At 46.4% G+C, this 23,985-nt stretch overlaps 1 protein-coding gene across 7 annotated transcripts; it reads right to left on the bottom strand.

Moving 5' to 3' along the window:
- Positions 1–457: 457 nt before the first annotated feature.
- On the bottom strand, positions 458–23,888 carry EXD2 (exonuclease 3'-5' domain containing 2). Of its 7 annotated transcripts, none has more exons than XM_084632736.1 (9): positions 23,858–23,888; positions 22,022–22,417; positions 19,930–20,186; positions 17,911–18,037; positions 16,206–16,531; positions 13,890–13,996; positions 13,508–13,643; positions 3,770–4,126; positions 458–3,175 (listed from the first exon to the last, which is right to left on the bottom strand). In XM_084632736.1, exons 2-9 carry the CDS (start codon positions 22,358–22,360, stop codon positions 2,959–2,961), a joined length of 1,866 nt encoding a protein of 621 aa, XP_084488862.1. In that variant the 5' UTR covers positions 22,361–22,417; positions 23,858–23,888; the 3' UTR covers positions 458–2,958. The 7 variants fall into 7 exon arrangements, with proteins under 7 accessions (XP_084488862.1, XP_084488860.1, XP_084488861.1 ...); XM_084632734.1 differs by having other exon boundaries at positions 23,804–23,882; XM_084632735.1 differs by having other exon boundaries at positions 23,800–23,862.
- Positions 23,889–23,985: the final 97 nt, after the last annotated feature.

The following is a 23,985-nucleotide window of genomic DNA, read 5'->3' as shown; positions in this document are numbered from 1 at the left end:
TTGTTCTCAGCGTTGACTGAGAGAGCCCGCAGACGCCACCAGGGCCTTGCCTCAGGTGACAAGACTGACTTTCAACAACTTTGAAATCCAATAGTCTACATATTTCTTAAACTACTTCCTGTACAAACAACTTGCAATAACCCTAACAGTCAGATAGTTCTTAGCTTTCAGCAGAGACCACATATGACCCCCTTTTGCAAAATACTGAGAAGATGGCTGGACACAGGGGTACTAATATAGATGCCTGGGAACATCTATGTCACAGAAGGCCAAGGCCATATCCTGGGCTGTCACTATGGACAGGAGGTTGGTTATTGCAATGAGATCTATGAAAGGGGATGGACGCTGTCAAGGTTCCTTCCCCACTCTGAACTCTAGGGTACAGATGTGGGGACCTGCATGAAAAACCCCCTCAGCTTATTTTTACCAACTTAGGTTAAAACTTCCCTAAGGTACAAACTATTTTACCTTTTGCCCTTAGACTTTATTGCTGCCACCACCAAATGTCTAACAAATATATAACAGGGAAAGAGCCCGCTTGGAAACGTCTTTCCCCCCAAAATCTTTCCTTGGGCAAAAACTTACCTTGGGCAAGTTTTAACCTAAGCTGGTAAAAGTAAGCTTAGAAGGTTTTCATGCAGGTCCCCACATCTGTACCCTAGAGTTCAGAGTGGGGAAGGAACCCTGACACATGGTCATCACAAACTCATGCTGACATAACCTCTCTCTGGCAGAATCTGCCCTGTTCATCTCTCACCAAAGATAGCAGAGGAGTCAGAACAGTTAAGAAAAAGGGTTTTTTATTTAAAAGAAGTTAAATACAACTAAAATCTAGCACCAGGCAGAAACATGAATGCTGAACATTTAAAAATCAACAGTAATAATTAATCCTCACCTAATGGCTTACATTTTCAAAGCATTTTACAAAACATTAATGAATTAAGCCTCAACATCCCTGTGAGGTAGGTAAGTATTATTAGCCCCATTTTACAGATGGGGAAACTGAGGCACAGATCAGTTATGTGACTTGTTCAAAGCCATCCAGCAAGTTAGCGTCTGAGTCCGGATTAGCACTCTAGGGCTCCTGGCTTCCAATTATGTGTACAGATGCCTAGAAAATACTACTTCTCTGAAAAAGCCTTTTCTTCCCGCCACATCCTCTGTAAGACAGATGACCCCATTTCAGAGTGATGTGAAAGGGTGCTTGCCAAAAGCTATTCATCAGAGTATCCACACAGGAAGATTGTATTGGGAAGTAACATTTTTAATAGACACACATTGTGCGTCTGAAAGGTGTTTTGTTTTTAAATAGATTTCTGACTGTTCATGCTCCCAAACTGACAGAATCACAAATGATGTCACTTTTCCTCAAGATGCAGCAGCAGCCATCAGAAGGCTGAGAGACCTGTCTGCAATTCTGACACAGTTCTCAATGAGACAAAAGTGCTGTTTCTTCACATTGGGACCCCCTCCATGAAACAGGAATGTCTCTTTAGGGAAGGTATCATAAATATAAAGGGAAGGGTAAGCACCTTTCTGTATACAGTGCTAAAAAATTCCTCCTGGCCAGAGGCAAAATCCTTTCACCTGTAAAGGGCTAAGAAGCTACGGTAACCTCGCCGGCACCTGACCCAAAATGACCAATGAGGGGACAAGATACTTTCAAAGCTGGAGGGGGGGAAAAAAGGTTTTTGTCTGTCTGTGTGAAATCTTTGCCGGGAACAGATCAAGGATGCAAGCCCTTCAACTCCTGTGAAGTTAGTAAGAAATCTAGCTAGAAAATGCGTTAGATTTTCTTTGTTTTGGCTTGTAAATTCACTGTGCTGGAGGAAATGTATATTCCTGTTTGCGTGTCTTTTTGTAACTTAAGGTTTTGCTTGGAGGGATTCTCTATGTTTTGAATCTGACTGCCTGTAAGATTCTCTTATCTTTTCTTTGTTCTTCTAATAAAGTTCTGATTTTAAGAATCAGATTGGGTTTTTTGGGTCTTAAAAATCCAAGGGGTTTGTGCTCATCTTGTTTATTCTCAAGCCTCCCCAGGAAAGGGGGTGTAAGGGCTTGGGAGGATATTCTGGGGAAATAGGAACTCCAAGTGGTCTTTTCCCTGTTCTTTGTCTAAAACACTTGGTGGTGGCAGCATTATACCTAATCCAAGGACAAAGACTTTGTGCTTTGGGGAAGTTTTAACCTAAGCTGGTAGAAATAAGCTTAAGGGGTCTTTCATGCAGGTCCCCACATTTGTACCCTAGAGTTCAGAGTGGGGAAGAAACCTTGACAGAAGGTTTCTTCCAAGAAAAGCTAACCCGGGTGCAGCTGGCCTGCACCAAAAGTAAAGAGTGGGGCTGGAATTGTGAATTAGTTTGAGGTGCAGCCATGGGATGAGGGGGAATCGGTCCACACTAGAACTTGGAAACAACACAAAGGTTCATATCCCATGTGAAGAAGCCATCCAAGATGATTAGGGGGACAAACTGGATGCAACACACCTCTCAAGGGACGGCTGGTCATCACAAATTCACGCAGCTATAACCTCTATGGCTGAATCTGCCCTGTTCATCACTCACCAAAGATGGCAGAGGGATCAGAACAGTTAGGAAAGTGCCAATTTTTGAATGGTCACTTTGAGCAGAGGAGAAGTCTCCTTAGCACACCCCCTGTGGATTGAAACAAACAGTCTAATAAAAAAGGAGGGGCTCATGTCTGCATACACGAGGGCCCCCTCTCTGTAGAACAAGAGGGTGAGGAACAAAGCAGCTCTATTCAGACTATGGTTAAAAATTCCCAACCACCTTTTAACATTGAAGTCACGTGATTTAACCATTGGTAGGGTTGTCGAGTCCCAGCAGAGCCACTGCTGACAATGGGAGTCTCCGTGGGCCATCCCGCACCCAGGAGCTTGCGGTTCCAACGGGGAGATGAGAGTCAAACAGTCCTTCCAGTCGCTGTCTGGAGTCGCTCTCACGACAGCTGGATCCGAAGGTCCTCCCCATATTTTCGAATCAGCTTCCCATGATTGTGGTTGACCGACCACCGCCTTGGGAGGTGCTTCGGTTGCATGGTGTCCAGGAAGTGCTGCCGCCAGCGCCCCTCCAGCTCCATGAGCGAGCGCAGCCCCCCTTTGGCGAAGCTCTGCACCACCTTCAGCCCATGCGGCACATAGTGCTCATTCCAAATCCTGCCAAGACACAAGGGGGGTTGGTTTCACGCAAGCCCGGTATGGGACTCTCGGCCTCCCAAAACTCCCACTGCCGTGATGTGCTGGGCGCCATCGCACCCAGGGCACTTGACAAACACAAAGCTCAATTAGGCAGGCTGGGCCAACAGAGTTGTCCACCCGACTACTCCCCCCACCCTTAGCAGAGTAATAACCTGAGTGAGAGACTGTAAGCATCTCACTGCAGGAAACACATTGTAATCTACAGCCCCAATCTCACAAGTGTATCGGTGCTGGGGTTCCCTGTGCCTGCACGGAGCTCTGCAGCACTGTGTTTGTAACGCACTGTGTAAAGACCCAGTTTGTTAAACTCTGGCCCTGGTTTTAGGAGATTAAAACAACAGGAGGTGTTTTTAAAGGAGCTCGGGAAAAAAAGTAGGCCGATTACTAGCTCTACCAATGCTGCTGGGATTTTTGTTGCTGCTGTACTATTTATGTATCAGGGCACCTAGGGCCCTGGCTAGGAGTCTTTATCTGTAACTCAAGTCTAAATACATAACTATACACATACAGATGGCTGAAACGTTAAACCTAGTCACTGGGCTCTTGTAATACCTGGTTTCCAGGCCTGCTGCTTCCTGGAGCATCTCTGATGTAACGGTCTCTGTGTTAAAGAAGTCCTTGATTCCTTGCAACAGCTCCTCCCTCCTGGTGTCAGGCAGGCTGTCTGCATTCAGCAAAGCCCTGGCCCCTGACCGGACCTGCCTTCGCAGGGGGTCCTCTAGCAGGCGTACCCCTTCCTCACAGCCAATGGGGGCACTGAACTCCTCGGCCAGCTGCTGCTTGAGATGATTGTCGTAGTAATTGGAAATGGCATGGCAGGAAGTGCAAAGCAGCAGTACGTCATGGGAGTTGTGGTCCTTCATCTGGATGGGAAAGTGTCTCCTGTACTCGTGAGGTACAATGTTCTTCCTGGGAAGGAAATAGCAACAGTCTTCACTAAGATTTCAGACGGCTGCTGCCATCAGCTACTACTTACCCGCCTGATGGAAGACTGATATTGAAAAGGAACCATCCCAGAAGCTGGAGCTTTCCACCTTTGGTCATAGCTCAGGAGTGTATTGTTCTTTTGTAAAGACTGAGGATAATCTTGGTTATTTTTGAGTTGGGGGGCAAATCCACTCTTTTAAAGTTATTTTTTTTTAAAAAGTCAGAAAAGCGCCTGTGAAGATAGCATTGGATCAGTTCTCTGTGTGTACTCTATGGCTAATCTGATGACCTTAGTGACAGAAATGTATTTTTTGCTTTCCACTTCTGTTAGCCCTGCAGAGACATCACTAGATTCTGTCCTGGCCAGTGCATCAAAAGAATTCCTAACAAAAGCCCCAATCCTGCATGTACATATGCATGTATGTACCGATACTCATAGGAGTAGTCCCATTAACCTCAAAGGGACTACTCGTGTGTGAAGTAAGGCAGATGCATCAGTGCTTGCAGGACTGGGCCCAATTCCAAATGCAGGACCAAATTCTACTCTCAGCTACACTGTGCATCCCCAGAGGGCACAAAAGAATTGCATAGTTGTAACTAACTGCAAAATATGGCCTACAGAATCTTTATTACTCGTGACAATGAACAGTAAGTAGCAGCTCAGCTGGACCTTCAGATCTCAGTATGAGTCTTGCAGGGAGGGCAATTAGAAAAAACTCCTTTGTAACCTAGGTAAGTTCTCTCTAGAAGCTACTGAGAGAATCAACAGGAAACCCTTCATAAGAATTCAAAGAAATTTGGGCCCTGCTTTTAGCTACATTTGGATAAAAAACATTGAGACTATTCAAAGAAAGCCAAACCTCCATTCCACCTAAACGCTCCTTTTCCTAGTCCCTGTCTTCCCTCCCTTTCCTGGTTACATGTCTTCTCCTATTTTACTTTTCTAACTCCCACCCTAACGTGTTAGGTCGATGTCTTGCAGATTTGACGAGTAATAAGATTGCAGAATTCTATGGGCAATCCCATAAAGAATGCAGTATATTGAAACATATACAAGCTATAAGTCAATTATCTTTCTGTTTATTTTCTTCATATAAAAATCAATGAAAATTAATCACAACCCACCCCACAACCCAAAATGACCCCACAGTGCCATTGTAGAGGTATTTTTCAGAGCTGGTTCATAGTTAAAGACAAAAATGAGTACGTTCATAGGAACATAAGAATGGCCACACTGGTCATTTTAGTATCACAAAAGTGTCTAATCAAAACCTTCATCTGTGGCATGTTACCCTCAATGAAGGCTTCAGGGGTGGAAACAAATTGTATAAAGTTATGAGCAACTGCAAAATCACTACTGAGCACACTTAGGGGACGTCTACATGGCCGCGGCAGCGCTGTGACATAGGCAGCGTAGTCACGCTTTATCGCTCTGGGAGAGCTCTCCCGGTGCTAAAAAATAACCGCCTCGAATGAGGGTTGGTAGCTTTAGCGCCGGGAGTGCAGCTCCCGGTGATAAAGCACTGTCCATACTGGTGCTACAGAAATCCTCCAGGGACATCTCCATAAAGTTCTCCTGGATGTACTCCCAAAAAAACTTTTTTTACTCAGGGGTGTGTTTTTTCACACCCCTGAACACCTAAAGTTTTAGCGCTGAAAGTGGCAGCGTAGACACTGCCTTAGGCCTGGTCTACACTAGGAGTTGAGGTCGAATTTAGCGGGGTTCTCTCGATTTAACCCTGCACCTGTCCACACGATGAAGCCATTTTTGTCGACTTAAAGGGCTCTTAAAAATAGATTTCTTTACTCCACTCCTGACGAGGGGATTAGCGCTGAAATTGGCCTTGCCTGGTCGAATTTGGGGTAGTGTGGACACAATTCAACGGTATTGGCCTCCGGGAGCTATCCCAGAGTGCTCAGTTGTGACCGCTCTGGACAGCGCTCTCAACTCAGATGCACTGGCCAGGTAGACAGGAAAAGGCCCGCGAACTTTTGAATCTCATTTCCTGTTTGGCCAGCGTGGCAAGCTCACCTGCACAGGTGACAATGCAGAGCCCATCAGCACAGGTGACCATGCAGTCCCAGAATCGCCAAAGAGCTCCAGCATAGACCGAATGGGAGGTACAGGATCTGATCGCTGTGTGGGGAGACGAATCCGTGCTAGCAGAACTCCGTTCAAAAACACAAAATGCCAAAATATTTGAAAAAAATCTCCAATGGCATGAAGGACAGAGGCTATAACGGGGACGTGCAGCAGTGCCGTGCGAAAATTAAGGAGCTCAGACAAACCTACCAAAAAACCAGAGAGGCAAACGGCCGCTCCAGTTCAGAGCCCCAGACATGCCGCTTCTATGATGAGCTGCATGCCATTCTAGCGGGTGCAGCCACCACTACCCCAACCCTGTGCTTTGACTCCGTCCAAGGAGTGGGAGGCAACACGGAAGCAGCATTTGGGGGACAGGAAGATGATGATGTTGTAGATAGCTCACACCAAGGAAGCAGAGAAACCGGTTTCCCAACAGCCAGGATCTGTTTATCACCCTGGACCTGGAACCAGTACCCCCCGAATCCACCCAAGGCGGGCTCCTGGACCCTGAAGGTGGAGAAGGGACTTCTGGTGAGTGTACCTTTGTAGATATTATACATGGTTTAAAAGCAAGCGTGTTTAATGATTAATTTGCCCTGGCATTTGCGGCCAGTACAGCTACTGGAAAAGTCTGTTAACATGTCTGGGGATGGAGCAGAAATCCTCCAGGGACATCTCCATAAAGTTCTCCTGGATGTACTCCCAAAGCCTTTGCAAAAGGTTTCTGGGGAGGGCAGCCTTATCCCGTCCTCCATGGTAGGACACTTCACCATGCCAGGCCAGTAGCACATAGTCGGGAATCATTGCAGAACAAAGCACTGTAGTGTATGGTCCCGGTGTTTGCTGGCATTCAAACAACATCCTTTCTTTATCTCTTTGTGTTACCCTCAGGAGAGTGAAATCATTCATGATCACCTGGTTGAAATAGGGTGCTTTTAGTAAGCAGACATTCAGAGGTGCCCGTTCCTGCTGGGCTGTTTGCCTGCGGCTGAACAGAAATCTTCCCCGCTGTTAGCAACCTGGTGGGGGGAGGGGTGAAGCCATCATCCCAGAGAATTGGGTGTGTGTGTGGGGGGGCAGTTAGTTGGGTTTCTGCTGCACGTTAACCTGGAAACCGCAGCCCCTCCTTTTAAATTGCCAACCCATTTTAAAATGGCCAACCCAACAGCTATTTCGTATGGGAAATGAGGGCGCTGCTGTTTGAAACCATTCCCACATGTTATGAAGGTTAAAGAAGCCAAAAGACTGGCTTATTATGGCTGCCTGCAAGCCAAATTCTGTTGCCCGGCCCTGCGTGAATGATCTCTCACACCAAACCAGCATACCCTCAATAAGAGGCAAAATGCGACCTTGTAATGAAAGCACATGTGCTATGTAATGTTAACAGCAAGGTTTACCGTGAAAGAGTCTACCCATTGTTCTATAAAATGTGTCTTTTTAACTACCACTCTCCCTTTTTTTTTTTCCCTCCACCAGCTGCATATGTTTCTCCTTCCCAGAAGCTTGCCAAGATTAGAAGGCAAAAACACACACTTGCAATGAAATGTTCTCTGACCTCATGCTGTCTTCCCACACTGACAGAGCACAGCAAAATACATGGAGGCAGACAATCTCAGAGTGCAGGAAAGCACAATATGACCGCGAGGAGAGGTGGCGGGCTGAAGATGGTAGGTGGCATCAGCTTGCTGAAAGAAGGCAGGAGTCAATGCTCAGGCTGCTGGAGGATCAAACTGATATGCTCCATCATATGGCTGAGCTTAGGAAATACAGCAGGACCACAGACCGCTGCTACAGCCCCAGTGTAACCAACCGCCCTCTTCCCCAGGTTCCATAGCCTCCTCACCCAGACGCCCAAGAAGGTGGTGGTGGGGGCCTCTGGCCACCCAGCCACTCCACCCCAGAAGATTGCCCAAGCAACAGAAGGCTGGCATTCAATAAGTTTTAAAGTGCTGTGTGGCCTTGTTCTTCCCTCCTCCACCACCCCACCCAGTGCTTCCCTCCTGCACCACCCCTCCTGGGCTACCTTGGCAGTTATCCCCCTATTCGTGTGATGAATAAATAAAGAATGCATGAATGTGAAGCAACAATGACTTTATTGCCTCTGCAAGCGGTGATCGAAGGGGGAAGGGGAGGGGAGGGTGCTTAGCTTACAGAAAAGCAGACTGGACCAGGGGGATGGGGGTAGGGGTGGTGTTCCATCAAGGAGAAACAAACAGAACTGTCACACCATAGCCTGGCCAGTCCTGAAACTGGTTTTCAAAGCTTCCCTGATGCGCACCGCGCCCTCCTGTACTCTAACGGCCCTGATGTCTGGCTGTGCGTAATCAGCGGCCAGGCGATTTGCCTCAACCTCCCACCCCGCCATAAACGTCTCCCCCTTACTCTCACAGATATTGTGGAGCACACAGCAAGCAGTAACAATGGGAACATTGGTTTCGCTGAGGTCTAAATCACTCAGTAAACTGTGCCAGCATGCTTTTAAACGCCCAAATGAACATTCTACCACCATTCTGCACTTGCTCAGCCTATAGTTGAGCAGCTCCTTACTACTGTCCAGGCTGCCTGTGTATGGTTTCATGAGTCATGGCATTAAGGGGTAGGCTGGGTCCCCAAGGATAACTATAGGCATTTCAACATCCCCAATGGTTATTTTCTGGTCTGGAAAGCAAGTCCCTTGCTGCAGTTGCTGAAACAAACCAGAGTTCCTGAAGATGCGTCATCCCACATTGATGTTGCTGAAACGTCCTTTGTGATCCACCAGAGCTTGCAGCACTATTGAAAAGTACCCCTTGCGGTTTATGTACTTGCCGGCTTGGTGCTCCGGTGCCAAGATAGGGATATGGGTTCCGTCTATGGCCCCACCACAGTTAGGGAATCCCATTGCAGCAAAGCCATCCAGTATGACCTGCACATTTCCCAGGGTCACTACCCTTGATATCAGCAGATCTTTGATTGCGTTGGCTACTTGCATCACAGCAGCCCCCACAGTAGATTTGCCCACTCCAAATTGATTCCCAACAGACCGGTAGCTGTCTGGCATTGCAAGCTTCCACAGGGCTATCGCCACTCGCTTCTCAACTGTGAAGGCTGCTCTTATCTTGGTATTCTTGCGCTTCAGGGCGGGGAAAGCAAGTCAAAGTTCCATGAAAGTGCCTTTATGCATGCAAAAGTTTCGCAGCCACTGGGAATCATCCCAGACCTGTAACACTATGCGGTCCCACCAGTCTGTGCTTGTTTCCCGGGCCCAGAATCGGCGTTCCACAGCATGAACCTGCCCAACTGACACCATGATGTGCACATTGCAGGGGCCCGTGCTTTGAGAGAAGTCTGTGTCCATGTCCTCTTCACTCTCGTCACTGTGCTGCAGTTGCCTCCTCCTCTCCTGGTTTTGCTTTTCTTGCAGGTTATGGTTCTGCATATCCTGCTGGAAAATGTGTGCGGTGTTTATAGTGCTCGTAATTGCCACGGTGATGTGAGCAGGCTCCATGTTCCCAGTGCTATGGCGCCTGCGCTGAAAAAAGGTGCGAAACGATTGTCTGCCGCTGCTCTGACGGAGGGAGGGGCGACTGACGACACGGCTTACAGGGAATTAAAATCAACAAAGGGGGTGGCTTTGCATCAAGAAGAAACAGAATGGCCCCCTCAAGGAAAGAGCTCAAAATCGTGGGTTTAGCAGGCCGTTGATTTCACGGAGGGAGGGAGGAAGGGAGGAGAAAATGAATACAAAACAACTCTGGTCTATTTCTTGTTTTGATCCACTTCATCTATCTTTATAGATCTTAGGCTGGCAGCAGATGGTGCGGTATGACTGCTGGCCATTGTTGTCTCCTGGCTGCTCACCAGAAGACAGGGCAGTACGACTGCCGGCAGGACTGACTCTCCATGAGACGAAACCTAAAAAGGGAAATGACCTGGCTGAGTCACTCCCATGTCTGCCCAGGCACCCCTGACCAACCTCACTGAGGTTGGCTAAAAGAGCACCCAGGAGTACGACGATGACAGCTACCAGTCATACTGCACCATCTGCTCCCAAAAGGCAATGAGCTGCTACTATGTAGCAATGCAGTACCGCGTCTGCCAGCACCCAGGAGACATACGATGACGATGAGCTAAGTGGGCTCCATGCTTGCCATGGTATGGCGTCTGCACGGGTAACCCAGGAAAAAAAAGGCACAAAACGATTGTCTGCTGTTGCTTTCACAGAGGGAGGGAGGAAAGGAAGGAAGGGGGGCCTGACAATATGTACCCAGAACCACCCGCGACAATGTTTTTGCCCCATCAGGCATTGGGATTTCAACCCAGAATTCAAATGGGCGGTGGAGACTGCGGGATAGCTACCCACAGTGCAACGCTCCGGAAGTCAATCATTGCCTCAGTACTGTGGACGCACTCCGCCGACTAAATGCACTTAGAGCATTTGTGTGGGGACACACACACAATCGACTGTATAAAAACGCTTTCTAAAAAACCGAATTCTATAAATTCGACCTAATTTCGTAGTGTAGACATACCCTTAGTAGACATATGGAGATTTTCATCAAGCTGATGAAGCCCTGAGCTCTCATATGACATCTGAAGGGATGAAAAGAACTGCACGTGTGCTCTGCTTGGCCTAGGCTCAAGGGGCTGCAAGGGACAAGGAAAGCCACTGGGAAAGTTTGCAACAAGATTGTACAGGCCTCCGTAAAAATATTCCAACATCCTTTCCCAGAAAAATCGATGAAGAAAACACCCTTTACCCAGAAGAAATCTGCAGTCAGACAGCCCAATGATCACACAAAGGGTTTCAGATTCTCTCCAGTTTCTGATGCATCTGGATGAATTTTTCAAAAATTGGAAGCTTTCATTTAAAAATAAACATCTGTCTTTTTCTGCTATAAAGGCACAACTGTCAAACTCTAAAGCGACCACGTTGCTAATCAGTTCAGGTAGCCTTGCAGGACACTTTACAGCTGCTATTGTTTAGCTGGGAGCAGAGTGGAACTCACTCCCCTCCACACCAATTAGCTTTAAGGATATGTAGTTGTCACAGCTCACCTGGGCCATTTAAATGCCAACAACAGGATTAAATACAGTGTGACAGTCAGGGTCCGGACACCGACCGGGAAAACAGATAGTTAAGTCCCCAAAATGATCAATTAAATCAAAATGATTGCATACTGTATTATTGTACTATAAAAGTATAACGAATAAGGTCTTTTATGAAAGCTTGTAATGTTCTGAACTTGATGGTCATTACGAGATGTGTGTACAGACTGTGGTTATGGAGCTATGTATTTGTGACTATAGAAAACTGTGTTAATAATCCATGCAACAGCTTCAACTACACCTCCCAGCGGGGGCTAAGCAGTGAAGCAAGGAGGGGCACCGCCAAAACCAGAAGTTTACATGAAATTGGCTTCAAGTACTGATGCATTGTCCAGCCCAGGAAAGACAATGATGGGCCATTAGAGACATTGAGACATCCGGGTTATCAAGTCAAGAGGGAATTTCCCCACTCTGAATAAACATGAGTCACCACAGACAGAGGAAAAAAAAAAAAGAAAGGAAAAAGCCTTTAAGAACAGGCTTGGGACTCAGCTTTTTATCCAGACCTTGAGGGACAGTCTTGTGGCAAGACACTCTCCATGAATGCTGGATCCCACCTCTAGGTAGTGGGTATGCTGAGAAACTGTCTTATGGCAACAGGTAATTTGTATTATAAAAGAGATTTTATCTAATATGGAAATGTAAAAGCCTGAGGTTGTGTTTATTTGCTGTGTAACCTGTATAGGTTTGCTTTCCTTTATTCTTATCTTCGAATCTGTGGTTTTGCTATTAAATAAACCTTTTGTTTATTTTTACCCCAAGCAGGTCTCTGGCATGCAAGCTGTGGGGAACGTGCATGTCAAAGTAGCTGGTATCCACGTGGCTGGTTTTACACCTTCTCAGGTGACAAACCGAAAAGTCAGAGTATCTGATAGTTAAGAACTCGGGAAGTACAGATTTGGGGAGACTTGGAACTGGAAGGGCTGTTGGTGTCACACCCCAAGGAGTAACTAGACTGGTGAGAGCATACACTTGTGGGCTGGCTACTGGTGTCAGGGATCTGAACCACAGCTGCTCAGCACAAAGGCCTCTAAAGTTAAAGGGCAGGCAGTGACAGAACCCCTTACTGGTCTCGGTTGTTCCTAAAACATCACAGAGGGTTTGTTATTCTCTTTCATTGAAAAAAAAAAAAAAAAAAAGAGTTAAACTGGGGAGGTATGTGTACCACTAGCCTGTACAGGCTGGACTGCAGTCTGCACTCTGTTTGAACACAGCTTGTTCTCTAGTGAGAGTAAACACAACTGCTCTCTACTGCAAGGAGTGCCAACCTCTCTCCCATGCCAAACTTGTCCAGAGACACACGATTAAGGCTCTGAGTCTGACATGGATTCCGTGACTTCTGCAGAGGCCAATGTGGCTCATTCCGGGCCTTCCCGTGCAGCTCGAGCAGTTCCTGGGCCAGCCGCACCAGCCACTGCTGGGACAGCCTCGGGCCACCACGCCCCCATTCCCTCCCACCTCAGCAGCATCAGTAGTTTGGGTGTGAGAGGGGGCTCAGGGCAGGGGGTTAGGAAGCGGGGCGATACTACCTTGGGGGAGCTCCCCGGAAGTAGCTGGCATGTCTCTGCACCTCCTAGGTGAAGGGACCAGGGGGCTCCACGTGCTGCCCCTGCCTGCACGCTCCCAGCCAATGGAAGCTGCGGAGCCAGCACTTGTGGTAGGGGCAGCGCACGGAGCCCCCCTGGCTTTCCCTCACCCTAGGAGCTGCAGGGACATGCTGGCTGGTTCCGGGGAGCTGCGCAGAGCTCCCGGGTAGGGAAGCCTGCCAGCCCCCCTCCTCCTTCTCTCCCCCCCAGCCCCGAGGAGCAGCCACGGCTTGCCCTCTCTCTTTCTCTCTCACACACACACACACACCTTGGAGCACCCACAGTTTTAGTTAGGGGTATATAGTACAAGTCATGGACAGGTCCACAGGCCATGAATTTTTGTTTACTGATCTGTCCATGACTTTCACTAAAAATTTCACCTGTGACTAAAACATAGTCCTTACATATGATCATGTGGTCCTTGAACGGCTTCAGCCTACCCGAGATATATACACTGAATTCTACACAAGCATGACTGTGTCCCAGTTTACCTCCCACTGGTAAATAACATGAAGTTCCTTATGGTAGAGGCTGAACTTGATCAGGGTCTGGGTCTTACTCTACCAGATGTATTTTTCTTCCCTGCACTGTGTAAAAACTCACCGGATGTAGGACTCTCTCTTGCCACACACCACACACAAGTTCTCCTTGACTGTCAGATAGTAATCGACTTGGGACTCAGGACGTCCTGAGGGCTCGAACTGCAGCTTCACAACAAATGGATCTGTGCTCACCAACTCTGGAAAGGTGGACGCAGAGAGGGAGGCCTTTAACAGTTGCAGAAGTGCAGGTGAAAAGCTAAATGAATTATGAACAAAGTCAAGGGACACATCCTGTTTATTCCTTCCCCCAACATCTCCAATAATTGGATCTCTGTTCAGACCTGGGCCCCTTCTCAAAAGTATCATTTCTCACCCAACACTATCATGGCAAAGAAAAAATCTCTTTCCTAGACACAGACTAATATGAGGACTGGCATACGTACCTCCAATGCCCTTGTCCAGGTACCACTGGGCCTTTTTGCGATCACAAGTACACAGAGGCTGTCCATCTGGTGCATGCAGGAAGCAGTTATCATACAGGGGAGATTTTCTGTGAAACGGGGTGAACATCATGACAATTATAATAAACAGGACCCCAGAAACTGAGCTCTATGTATCTACATATTTCATGCTGCATACACCTGGCATCCTTTAAGTCAGACGACTGCCCCCAAGAGTACACACACTTCTAGCCCTCAGCAACATGTACTTATGGGTCAGGTACCATACTGGCAGAACAGGCTGTCACCGAGGGCAGCAACATCCTTAGTGACTGACTGTTCTGGCTACAACTACTGACTGTGAAGGATCCGTTTCCCAGATCAGTAGCCAATACCCATGAAGCTAGGAACTTTGAACCCTCTGTTGAAGCTATCATTGACAACAGGCTTACATTTCAGAATTAAACGTGAGCAACTCTCAATGGTGAAAAGTAACCTATTTGTTTAAAATCTGGTTTGGATGCTCTCCAGTGTTTTCAGCAATACAGGGAAGGAATTTTTTTTTCTCCAAAATGACATCTTTACTTTGACAGCACCCCTTTAACAAAACTAAATGCCTGAGGAGGAAGATGTGCTGCATCTTCCAACCAGGAGGCCCTGAGCAGAACTGTGGCAACAAAGCTAGATAATTGTCAGGAGCAGAGATGGACAGCTACTGTTGTAGTGTAAAGTGCTCCTTCCCCTACAATCCTTACTCCATTCACCAGCACCAGTGTGATCACAGCTGTACGAATTCCCTGAGTTGAACTGCTACCACAAGAGGCATTAGGCCAAGAACTCTTGCACAAATTTAAATTATTCAGTAATTCATACGGTCTCTACAGTAGGGAATTTGACAAAAATATTTCCACTAGTACATGGTGATAAAAACAAACAAATGAAGATGCTGGGATTTGTCTATTCTAAGGCTCCTATCAGCAGTTCAGGTGAACTGGTAGTAAGCACTGGTGGGAATTTTTTGTGGTAAAGGTGACATTGTTTAGCCTGGCCAGCCAAGATAGAGGATACAGAAAATAAATGGAGAAGCAGGTGTAATAGCTCCATCAAAGGTGTCATCTGAGTGATTTAGGGATTAAAAATACAATTTCAAATTAAAACAAACATTCTCCTAGAAATCAGCAATGGAAAAAACCTTTTGAATCACATCTAATCTAACCCTAGAGACCAGGGAAGGATTATTCCCTACAATATGTTCTCCAGCACTTTGTCTTGACTAGTTTTAAGTGTCTCTAATGAAGGGGCTTCTTGATTTAAAAAATAAATAAATACATACATACATCAGCCTGGATGTAGCTCAGAATTCTGTTATACCAGCTATTTTGTTTTTCCTAGGGGGCTGAGCCCTTCTTGGACTGTTTGATGTTGGCTCAAAATGTTTGCTGAAAATATGAAGTGACCAGAGAAAATTACAAGTAATAACAGAACACTGTTATTTCTATTTTAATTGTTAAAGAATACTAACAAATCAGTTTTTCTGGCTCCATTAAATTATCTCCCCCACAGCTAACCTAAGAATTTTAACAGAGAAAGTTAAACGTTGAAATATCTATTTTTCTTTTTCATTTAGCTATGACTGAAGTTGTTTAATTCCTGATGTTTGTTTATATAAATATCTCGGATATAATCGAATTAAATTTAAAAACAGGCATATGAATTCTGCATCTCCCCTTCCTGGATTCAGATTAAGGAGGTTTATCTAACTTGTTTTAATTTAAAAAGCATTGTAAATAAAATAACTGAAGTTTCAGACAGTCAGATTCCATTGTTACATAAGAATTTAGGATTTACCTGTTCAGATCAGACCATTGGTTGAAGTCTTATATTCTGCCACCAGCAATAGTTAAGCTGGTGCTTGAGAAGAAAACGACCCCCTCGGTCTAACATTATCCATCCTGCCTAGCCAACTGTGAAATGCTCTGCTTAGGCGCAGGCCAGAGATTTTCCTTCTTGAGCTCTGAGGCAGTCAAATTATACCTGATTATATCCCTATTTTAGAAAGCAGAATGACAAATGTCATATTGCTCTGAGGTGCGCTCAGTGGATTAGGATCTCTAAAGTATCAGAATGATCTTGAGCTTTCTTTTATCCTTTGGTAAATGTATCACTTATATCCTACATTTAACTCTCAGGGTTAGCTATTGGACACCAGCAGTAGTGAATGTGCATAACCATAATGAGCAGGGCTGGAAGAATCAATCAAAATCCTGTCCTCGCAAACTTAGTTAAGGTGCATATAGTAAAAAAGGCTCATGCAATTACCTTGCAGAATATCCTACACCCAGAGGTTTTCGCTTCTGTTTGCGGGGATCCTTCACTTGTTGATGTACTGGGGACTGGCCATTAGTTGCAGACTTCCGATTCCTTGGTTTCTGCTGGGCGTCCGCCTCTCCATTTCCATCATCTCCTAGACTGCTGCTGCTTCTTCCTCTGAATGGGACATCTGTCAAGCCCTGGCACTTGCCCAGTACTTTTTCCCAAACAACAGCAGCATTTTCACCTCCACTTGTAGCAGGGATGAAGAAAAATCCCAGCAGATGGAGAAACAGAGCCACTGAGACCTGGGCATCCTTGGCAGCATAAGTGACCTGGGGAAAAGAGCCAGAGCTCTGTGTTACTGTGCAGAAGGAGGGCTAATGCCTTGTGAGGACCTGAGACAAGATCCCCCAACACAGCAAATGTGAAACATCGTTTCTAGGTAAAGAGGGAGCAGCATTTATTTGACTTCCTCACTTCAGCGTAAGTTCCTGTCTGGGAGCCTCTAGTGCTCCCTACCTAGAACCACAGACCCTCCTCTTCATTATGCAATCCAAAGCCCTTCCAGTAATCTGCAATGTAGCCAGTTGACCCCTAGAGTCAGAAGGTATTATACTGTAGATACAAAAAGAAAAGGAGTACTTGTGGCACCTTAGAGACTAACCAATTTATTTGAGCATGAGCTTTCGTGAGCTACAGCTCACTTCATCGGATGCATACCGTGGAAACTGCAGCAGACATTATATACATACAGAGATCATGAAACAATACCTCCTCCCACCCCACTGTCCTGCTGGTAATAGCTTATCTAAAGTGATCATCAAGTTGGGCCATTTCCAGCACAAATCCAGGTTTTCTCACCCTCCGCCCCCCCCCCCCCCAACTCACTCTCCTGCTGGTAATAGCCCATCCAAAGTGACAACTCTCTTCACAATGTGTATGATAATCAAGGTGGGCCATTTCCTAACTAACTAACTAACACGGCTATTACTCTGAAAACTGTAGATACAAAGTCAATTTAAGACGACTGAAGGACATGCAGAGCTCAAAAGACAATATTTACATATGCTCACCGTAATCCTGTCCATTGTACACCATTCAAAATGATGGCACAGACAGACTGACTTCAAAGGCAGACAATCCTTTATATGGTTACCTCCCTACTCTCAAAAAGCTGAATGATAATCTGCTCATTATACGGTCAATCCTCAAGGGGCTGAGCACACAAGCTCTTGTCAAGCAAAGTCCTAGAGCATCTGCTTAACGTTAAGCATGAGTGGTTCCATTCAAGTCTATGCAACTAGTCATGTGCTTGCAGTTAAGCAGGTGCTCAAGTACTTTGCTGGACCAGGATAAACATGCTCAGCACCTTCAAGGCTCAATCCCCAAATCAGCTACAGATCACTCAGAAAACCCACGCAGATCAGCAATCACCAGTTCCCTGGTGCTTGCCTATGAACAGAAATAATACTTGGCACTTCAATCCCCTTACATCCAAATATGTCAAACAGCTTTCCAAAGTTTAAGCCTTGAATGCCTCCACCCCACCCCAAAACAGGAAAGAATCCCCATTTAAAGAGAGGGAAACTGAGGTAGGGAGAGATGAAGCATCTGGACCAGTCAAACACTGAGCCTGTGGCAGAGCTGGAACAGACCACAGATCTCGACTCCAAATCCTGCCCTTTAGAATAACTACAATCAGAAGACACACCTGGTCTTGAGTCAGCTCTTCTGCCTCCCAGTTGCTGCAGCGCAAGCGAAGAGACTTGTCGAGTGGGCAGTTCAGGACTTTCTCAGCTAGAGATTTGAGGCTGAGTCCATTACAGAGCAGATCCTTCCTTCAGTTTAACAAACAAGAGCAAATAAATGGATACAAGCACCAATCAAATTGAAAAATGTTCGCATCCACCCCAGATCTATTTGAACAAGAGGAACTACTGAAGTGTGTGATTAGATGATGTATGTACTATACTATAGGAACAGGACACCTGCTCATCTGTAAGCTTCACTGGCTAGCATAGTTCTTTCCTCTTTAGGTCACTGGTTGGTTTTGGAACAGAAGATCTCAAGCATGAATGTTACCGATTCCCACTTGAAGCTGTTTCACATAATACAGACACTAGATCATTACAGAGTCTAAGAAGAATTCTTTTTGAGAGAAAGAGTGGGGATCTTTCCATCAGCTGTCTGCCTCTGAATGAAAACGAGAGATATCCTACAGTGATGGGCAAGTTTGCTGTATGGAATTGAAATGCCACCAGATCAAATGGCCATGAATGGGCTACATTTTGCTGGGAAATGAGAGATCCAGTCATCGCTTTAGAGGAGAAGAATCAGAAGATACACATTTAAACTGTCCAATGAAAGACTCAAGGATTCCGTGTTGTCTGAAACTCATGGTTGCTAAAGAAGTGGCACAAGACCAATAGACCTACACACCAAAGGCCTGTAAAATATTGCAATTGAAGAGTGTTTCTAGGCAAAAGGTTATAACTTTATTTCTTTAACATGAAAGCAATATCAGAAAATATTATTGTATCTTTAATGTTTCACTGGAAACAATTATTAAAGGAGGAAATTAAAAGCTGATCATTGTGTACATTTCTCAAGAAGTCTGATAATCATCTCTTTCCACTCATCTGCTGATTGTTTCTTTAACCTGTATCTGAGGACAGTGTATGCAGGTACCCAGTTACATAGGAAGCACCCTGCCACACACAGATTATTATAGACCACTGAGTTTGGACCTCTGATAAGCCAAATTAATGACACCTAGGACAGGCAACCTGCAAGGAGGCCAATGGACACATCCAGTTTGCATAGCTGGAATTTGTTTGTGGGTCCTCCTTGATCACTATCCAGTATGCATGTCAGTCTGCCCTCTCCTCCTCCTCCCGGGAGCAATGTAGGCCAAATCCAAATATTTAGGTGGGAGGAAGGAAGATAGGGTCTCCAATATTTGAAATTTAACTTTCCTTTCACTGGTCACCATGCAGATAAATGAACAGTTAAGTTGCCGTGTTTATGTTCACGGTGTAAATGGTGACAGGCAACGTTTCAAATCCTGGCTGTTAGATATGGAGTGAGAAGGCTGCTCACCTGGTTATCATATAACCAGTGTTTTCCATGGTATGAGAGCCGATAAGAACTCAGAATGTGTCTGCAAGAACATTTCAGAGAGGACAAAATGAGTTGTACACCCTAGAAGATGGAGAGAAAAAAACAGCCTACTGTATACGGAGACAAGGTGTGTTTCCCTTTCTGCCTCTTTTAGGTCTTTGTCTTAATTATCAAGATTCTCTTACAATTCAATACTAGTTTAGTTTGAAATTGTGAGCCACTGGGTAGAAGTTACAATATATACACACTGCTTGGAAGTATTAGTTGAGTTCTTAATAGATGCCCTTGTTACAAAAGCCCCCACCACAATTGGCACTACTTGGCTTCCATACTCACAGCCTCAGTACAGAGCACAAGGATTGAACGGGCCATGGAGACCCTATCCCCTTGTCCCCAGAACAGTGGTCTGCATGGGTCACAGTTTGAGGCATACTACAAGGGCCGGGGGGGAAGAGGAGGCTTGCATTGCTGCTACCCAGGCCATAACTGTTAGGAGGACAAATCCAGGACCACCAATGTGGCATCCTTCATCAGAACCAAATCCATTTTTTAAGATTTCCAATTAAAATTGTACACTCTAAATACACTGCTGTTGTTTATGGATACGCACCTCTGTCTCATGGCTAGGTACCGGAGATCTATGCTCCCTTTGACTGCAAGGCCATAGTTCTGAAGTAGCTTGCAAGAATCTTCCCAACATCCAACGCCAACTTTTAATATAGTGCTATCTGCCAAGATGTCCAGTAAAGACTTTGGGACAGTCTGTCCACTGCTAACCAACCTGGGCAATCGAACAAGAATGCAAAAGCCACTGGAAGAGGCCATCTGTAAGAGGGATACAGGACTGGCCTTTCCTTCCACTGACACCTAAAACCAAAGAACCAAACAGCACTGGCGTTAGAGTATTAGTATATGGGCACAGAACAAACCACAACAGAATCCTAGGCATTACAGATGGAAAAGACATATTAAGTGATCTAGTCCAGCATTTCTCAAATGCGGCCACTATGGCCGCATGCAGCCACCAGGGCCTTTTCTTGCAGCCACAGCATCCTGGGCTGTGGTTGGGGGGGAAAGGGGGCTCAAAGTAGTGGCCTCTCCTACTCCGTGGTGCTCCTGGATGCACTGACTTGGTGTTGGTTGCTGGGGCTACCAGGAGGGGTTGGGCCCTGCCCACCTCTGGAGACACCTGGGGCACAATGCTGGAGAAGCAGGCAGCCAGTGAGTTCCCCACCTTCCTGGGGTGGTGAGTCTCAGGCCACAGGGCTCCAGGCTCTGCCTGGGGCTCCAGCTGCGTGGTGGCAGGCCCCATCCTCCGGACACCGGGCTTCAGACTCAGCCTGCCCACTGCCTCCCCTGACCCCCATCCAGGGCTTAATTCATCCCCAGGCTTGCCGAGTAAGTCTGCTGTGAAAAGTGATACTTGTATGCTTGTTAGTATCACTCTTCACAAAAGACTTACTAGCTAGTAATAAATAAAATTACAATGATTTGGACGTGTATATTTGTTTGTTTTTCCTAAAGCTAATTAAGTATTTTAGAGAAAAGTGTGAGAACGACCACTAGCAAGAGTTGGTGGCCACGCTCTGAGGCCACCAAATAATTTGTCCTGAGAACCCCAGTCCACTGTAGCATTGTTGCACACAGTATATTCTGTAGTGCATTGTCAAGTCTAATTTTAAGAGAGACAAGCAATGTGGCTTCCCCCATTTTCCTTGGGTGACTATTTCACAGCCTAACGGATTTCACTATTCAGTCCTTTTTTTCCCCTTTAGCCTAGGGTATGTCTATACTATCCACCGGATCGGCGGGCAGCGATTGATCCAGCAGGGGTCGATTTATCGTGTCTAGTCTAGACGTGATAAATCGACCCGAGTGCTCTTCCGTCAACTCCTGTACTCCACTGCCATGAGAGGCGCACGCGGAGTCAACGGGGGAGCGGCAGCAGTCAACTCACCGCAGTGAAGACACCGTGGTAAGTAGATCTAAGTATGTTGACTTCAGCTATGTTAATCACGTAGCTGAAGTTGCGTAACTTAGATCGATCACCCCTAGTGTAGACCAGGCCTAAGGTAATGTATGTAGTGTAGGTGAAATTCACCCTTCAGAAGAGGGCCAGCCCAAGGTCTAGACATCACTTAAATCCCACTGAAAGCCGGTTTTGACCACTTAAATAGGTCTTGTGCTGGCCCTCTTCTGGGAATTTCATCTTCTGTTAGGTCCAATATTTTACATATACATTTATAAATAGCTGTGATTTCTCCTCTTTTAGTTTATTTTTAGTTATAATTTTTAAAATATGTAAACGCCTTAAAAATAAGGCTGAATTAATACACTTCTAGTAAGTTATCTTGAAAGAAACATTGTACGAATATATAGTATCTAGCCAATCAAAAGCAGTTATAATTCCACCAATGGAATATGTTAAGAGTTATTCCAAAATTTTAACGAATGATGATCTCAATATACTTCAAATCCATGCTCAGGTAATTTTAAGTTTTTACTAAAATCAAAATCAATAGACCCTTATTGCATTCCCTGGTGGTAACTGCACAGGCAATTTCAAGAGTCATTTCTGGTGCGTCCATTCTAACTACTAAAACCAGAAATGGTGTTGGCGCAAGAAATCTTCAAAGCCTCATCAATTCTCTGCCTTTGCCCTAGGAGGCTGGAGGACAGATTTTCCTTGATCAAACACTTACCCACTCACAGTCAATCCCAAGCACTGGCCACCTCTGAAGCTCCTTCTTCAGTAATGGTTCCACTTGATCCCACTCCTCTGCCTCTGAAACTATCACTATTTTTGCACCAAGGATCTCCTCTACCCAGGAAATGGTGGGAGAACCGACATATGAATGCAACTCCTTCTCCTCCACTTCCGTCAGTTCCTCATCGCCTGACCTTCTCAGAGCTCCACCTTGTTTACCACCACCACGGACCCTTTCTTTCCGACGCTGGCTTACTTTCCACAAAACGAGACCCCCTACTGCAACGCTCAACAGGGTTGCCACAGTAACTGTCACTGCTGTTTGTCTGAGCATTTTTCATCCTCCTCTGCTTCACTCACTCAAAATAGCATTGCAGAATTTTCTTATAGACTGCAAAGAAAAAAAGAGGGACAGATAAAGGATAGATATTAAAGAATTTATTCAAAATTTTTAATATAAAATTAAGAAAATCAAACTGCCACTATTCAGACAAAGATCTAAGCACAGATCAGGATCATAAAGCAAAATGCAATTTTTAAAATGTACTGAATTCTATTCAGGAATAAATCAGGGATCAAAGCAAATGACACACTCTGGAGCAGTAGTGTGTTAAAAGCTAATGAGTCTAAATTCAGGTCTTGGTTACACCAGTGTAAATCTAGAGTAAATCCACTCATTTACATCAGTGTAACTAAGAACAGAAATTTGTACCAAAAACCAGTATTTCCCAAAAAATCCACATCCCTCAGCCATGTAGTCACACAATCTAATCTCCAGTGTAGACAGTGCCATGTTGGCAGGAGAGCTTCTCCTGTCAACACAGCTACAACCTGTGGCAGAGGTGGATTAACTAGACCAACAGAAGCAGCTCTCCCATCAGCATAGGAACGTCTTCACTTAAGTGCTACTGCGGTGCAGCATTTTAACAGTAAACCTGTCCTAAGTAATATAGGCCCTGATAGTACAAGATGATCCATTCACCCATGTGTAGCCCCACTCACTTCTTCAATGTCCTCCAGTGTAAACAACTTAATTTTCAGATGAAGTTTGATGAATAGGACCATATGATGATGCCACCTGCAATGGCAGGGGCTGAACTCAATGACACAAGAGGTCTCTTCCAGTCCTATGTCTCTGACTGTGCAAAGCTAAACCTGGAAAGCCACTCATCTGCAGGATGGGGTTCTAATACTCCAGTCCTGCAAACAGTTTCAAGCACGTGAATACCTGCAGATGAAAGTACCACGGACTTCACTGGAAGGACTCACGTCCTGCATGGTTACACGTGTCTAACTGTTTGCAGGACTGAGGCCTGTGGTGGCCCCGACCCTGCAAGCCGAACCACGTGGGAGGTGCCAGGCAGCACCATACCCACCACCCATCCGCTGGGTCACCCCCACACATCCCAGATCCGGGGAAGAGCTGAACGCACCAGCAAGGAGGGGCCAACACGAGACACCCCGCAGGCTGCTCTGGACTCCACAAGCTCGAGGGGGAAACACCCCCTTGTAAACTCTGCCCTTGGCAGCGCGACGCCACCGCGCACACCTGGCGGGACGCGGGAAGACACCCCCCCCCCGGGGGGGGAAATTCCTGGGGCGGGGCCACATTTGGGGTCCGCAGCGGTGGGGTGCCCGGGGCTGGGCACTCGAGGAGGCGCCATCGGCAGCCGGGCGCGGCAGGGAAGCAGCAGCACCGTGTTCCCGCAGCGACGCCCGCCCCGCACAGAGAACCGCGCGCGGGGATCCGCAGCCACCTCCCTGCCCCCCCACCTGCCTGCGCCTGGGCCCTCAGCGGAACGCCGGCTTCTCTCCGGCAGCAGGAACCTACCCGGCTGCACCGACGGACACTTCCGGCGGACACACGCCCAGAGCGCCCCCTTTAACGGACACTTCCGGTCTCCTGTTCCTAGTGGGCGGAGCCTCCCGTGCAGCCCGGCGTCCCTCTGGGCTTGTGGG

Source organism: Lepidochelys olivacea (genome assembly GCF_965140295.1).
Source record: "Lepidochelys olivacea isolate rLepOli2 genome assembly, chromosome: 6".
Taxonomy (NCBI): Eukaryota; Metazoa; Chordata; order Testudines; family Cheloniidae; genus Lepidochelys; species Lepidochelys olivacea.
This window is presented reverse-complemented; position numbering and strand designations above follow the sequence as displayed.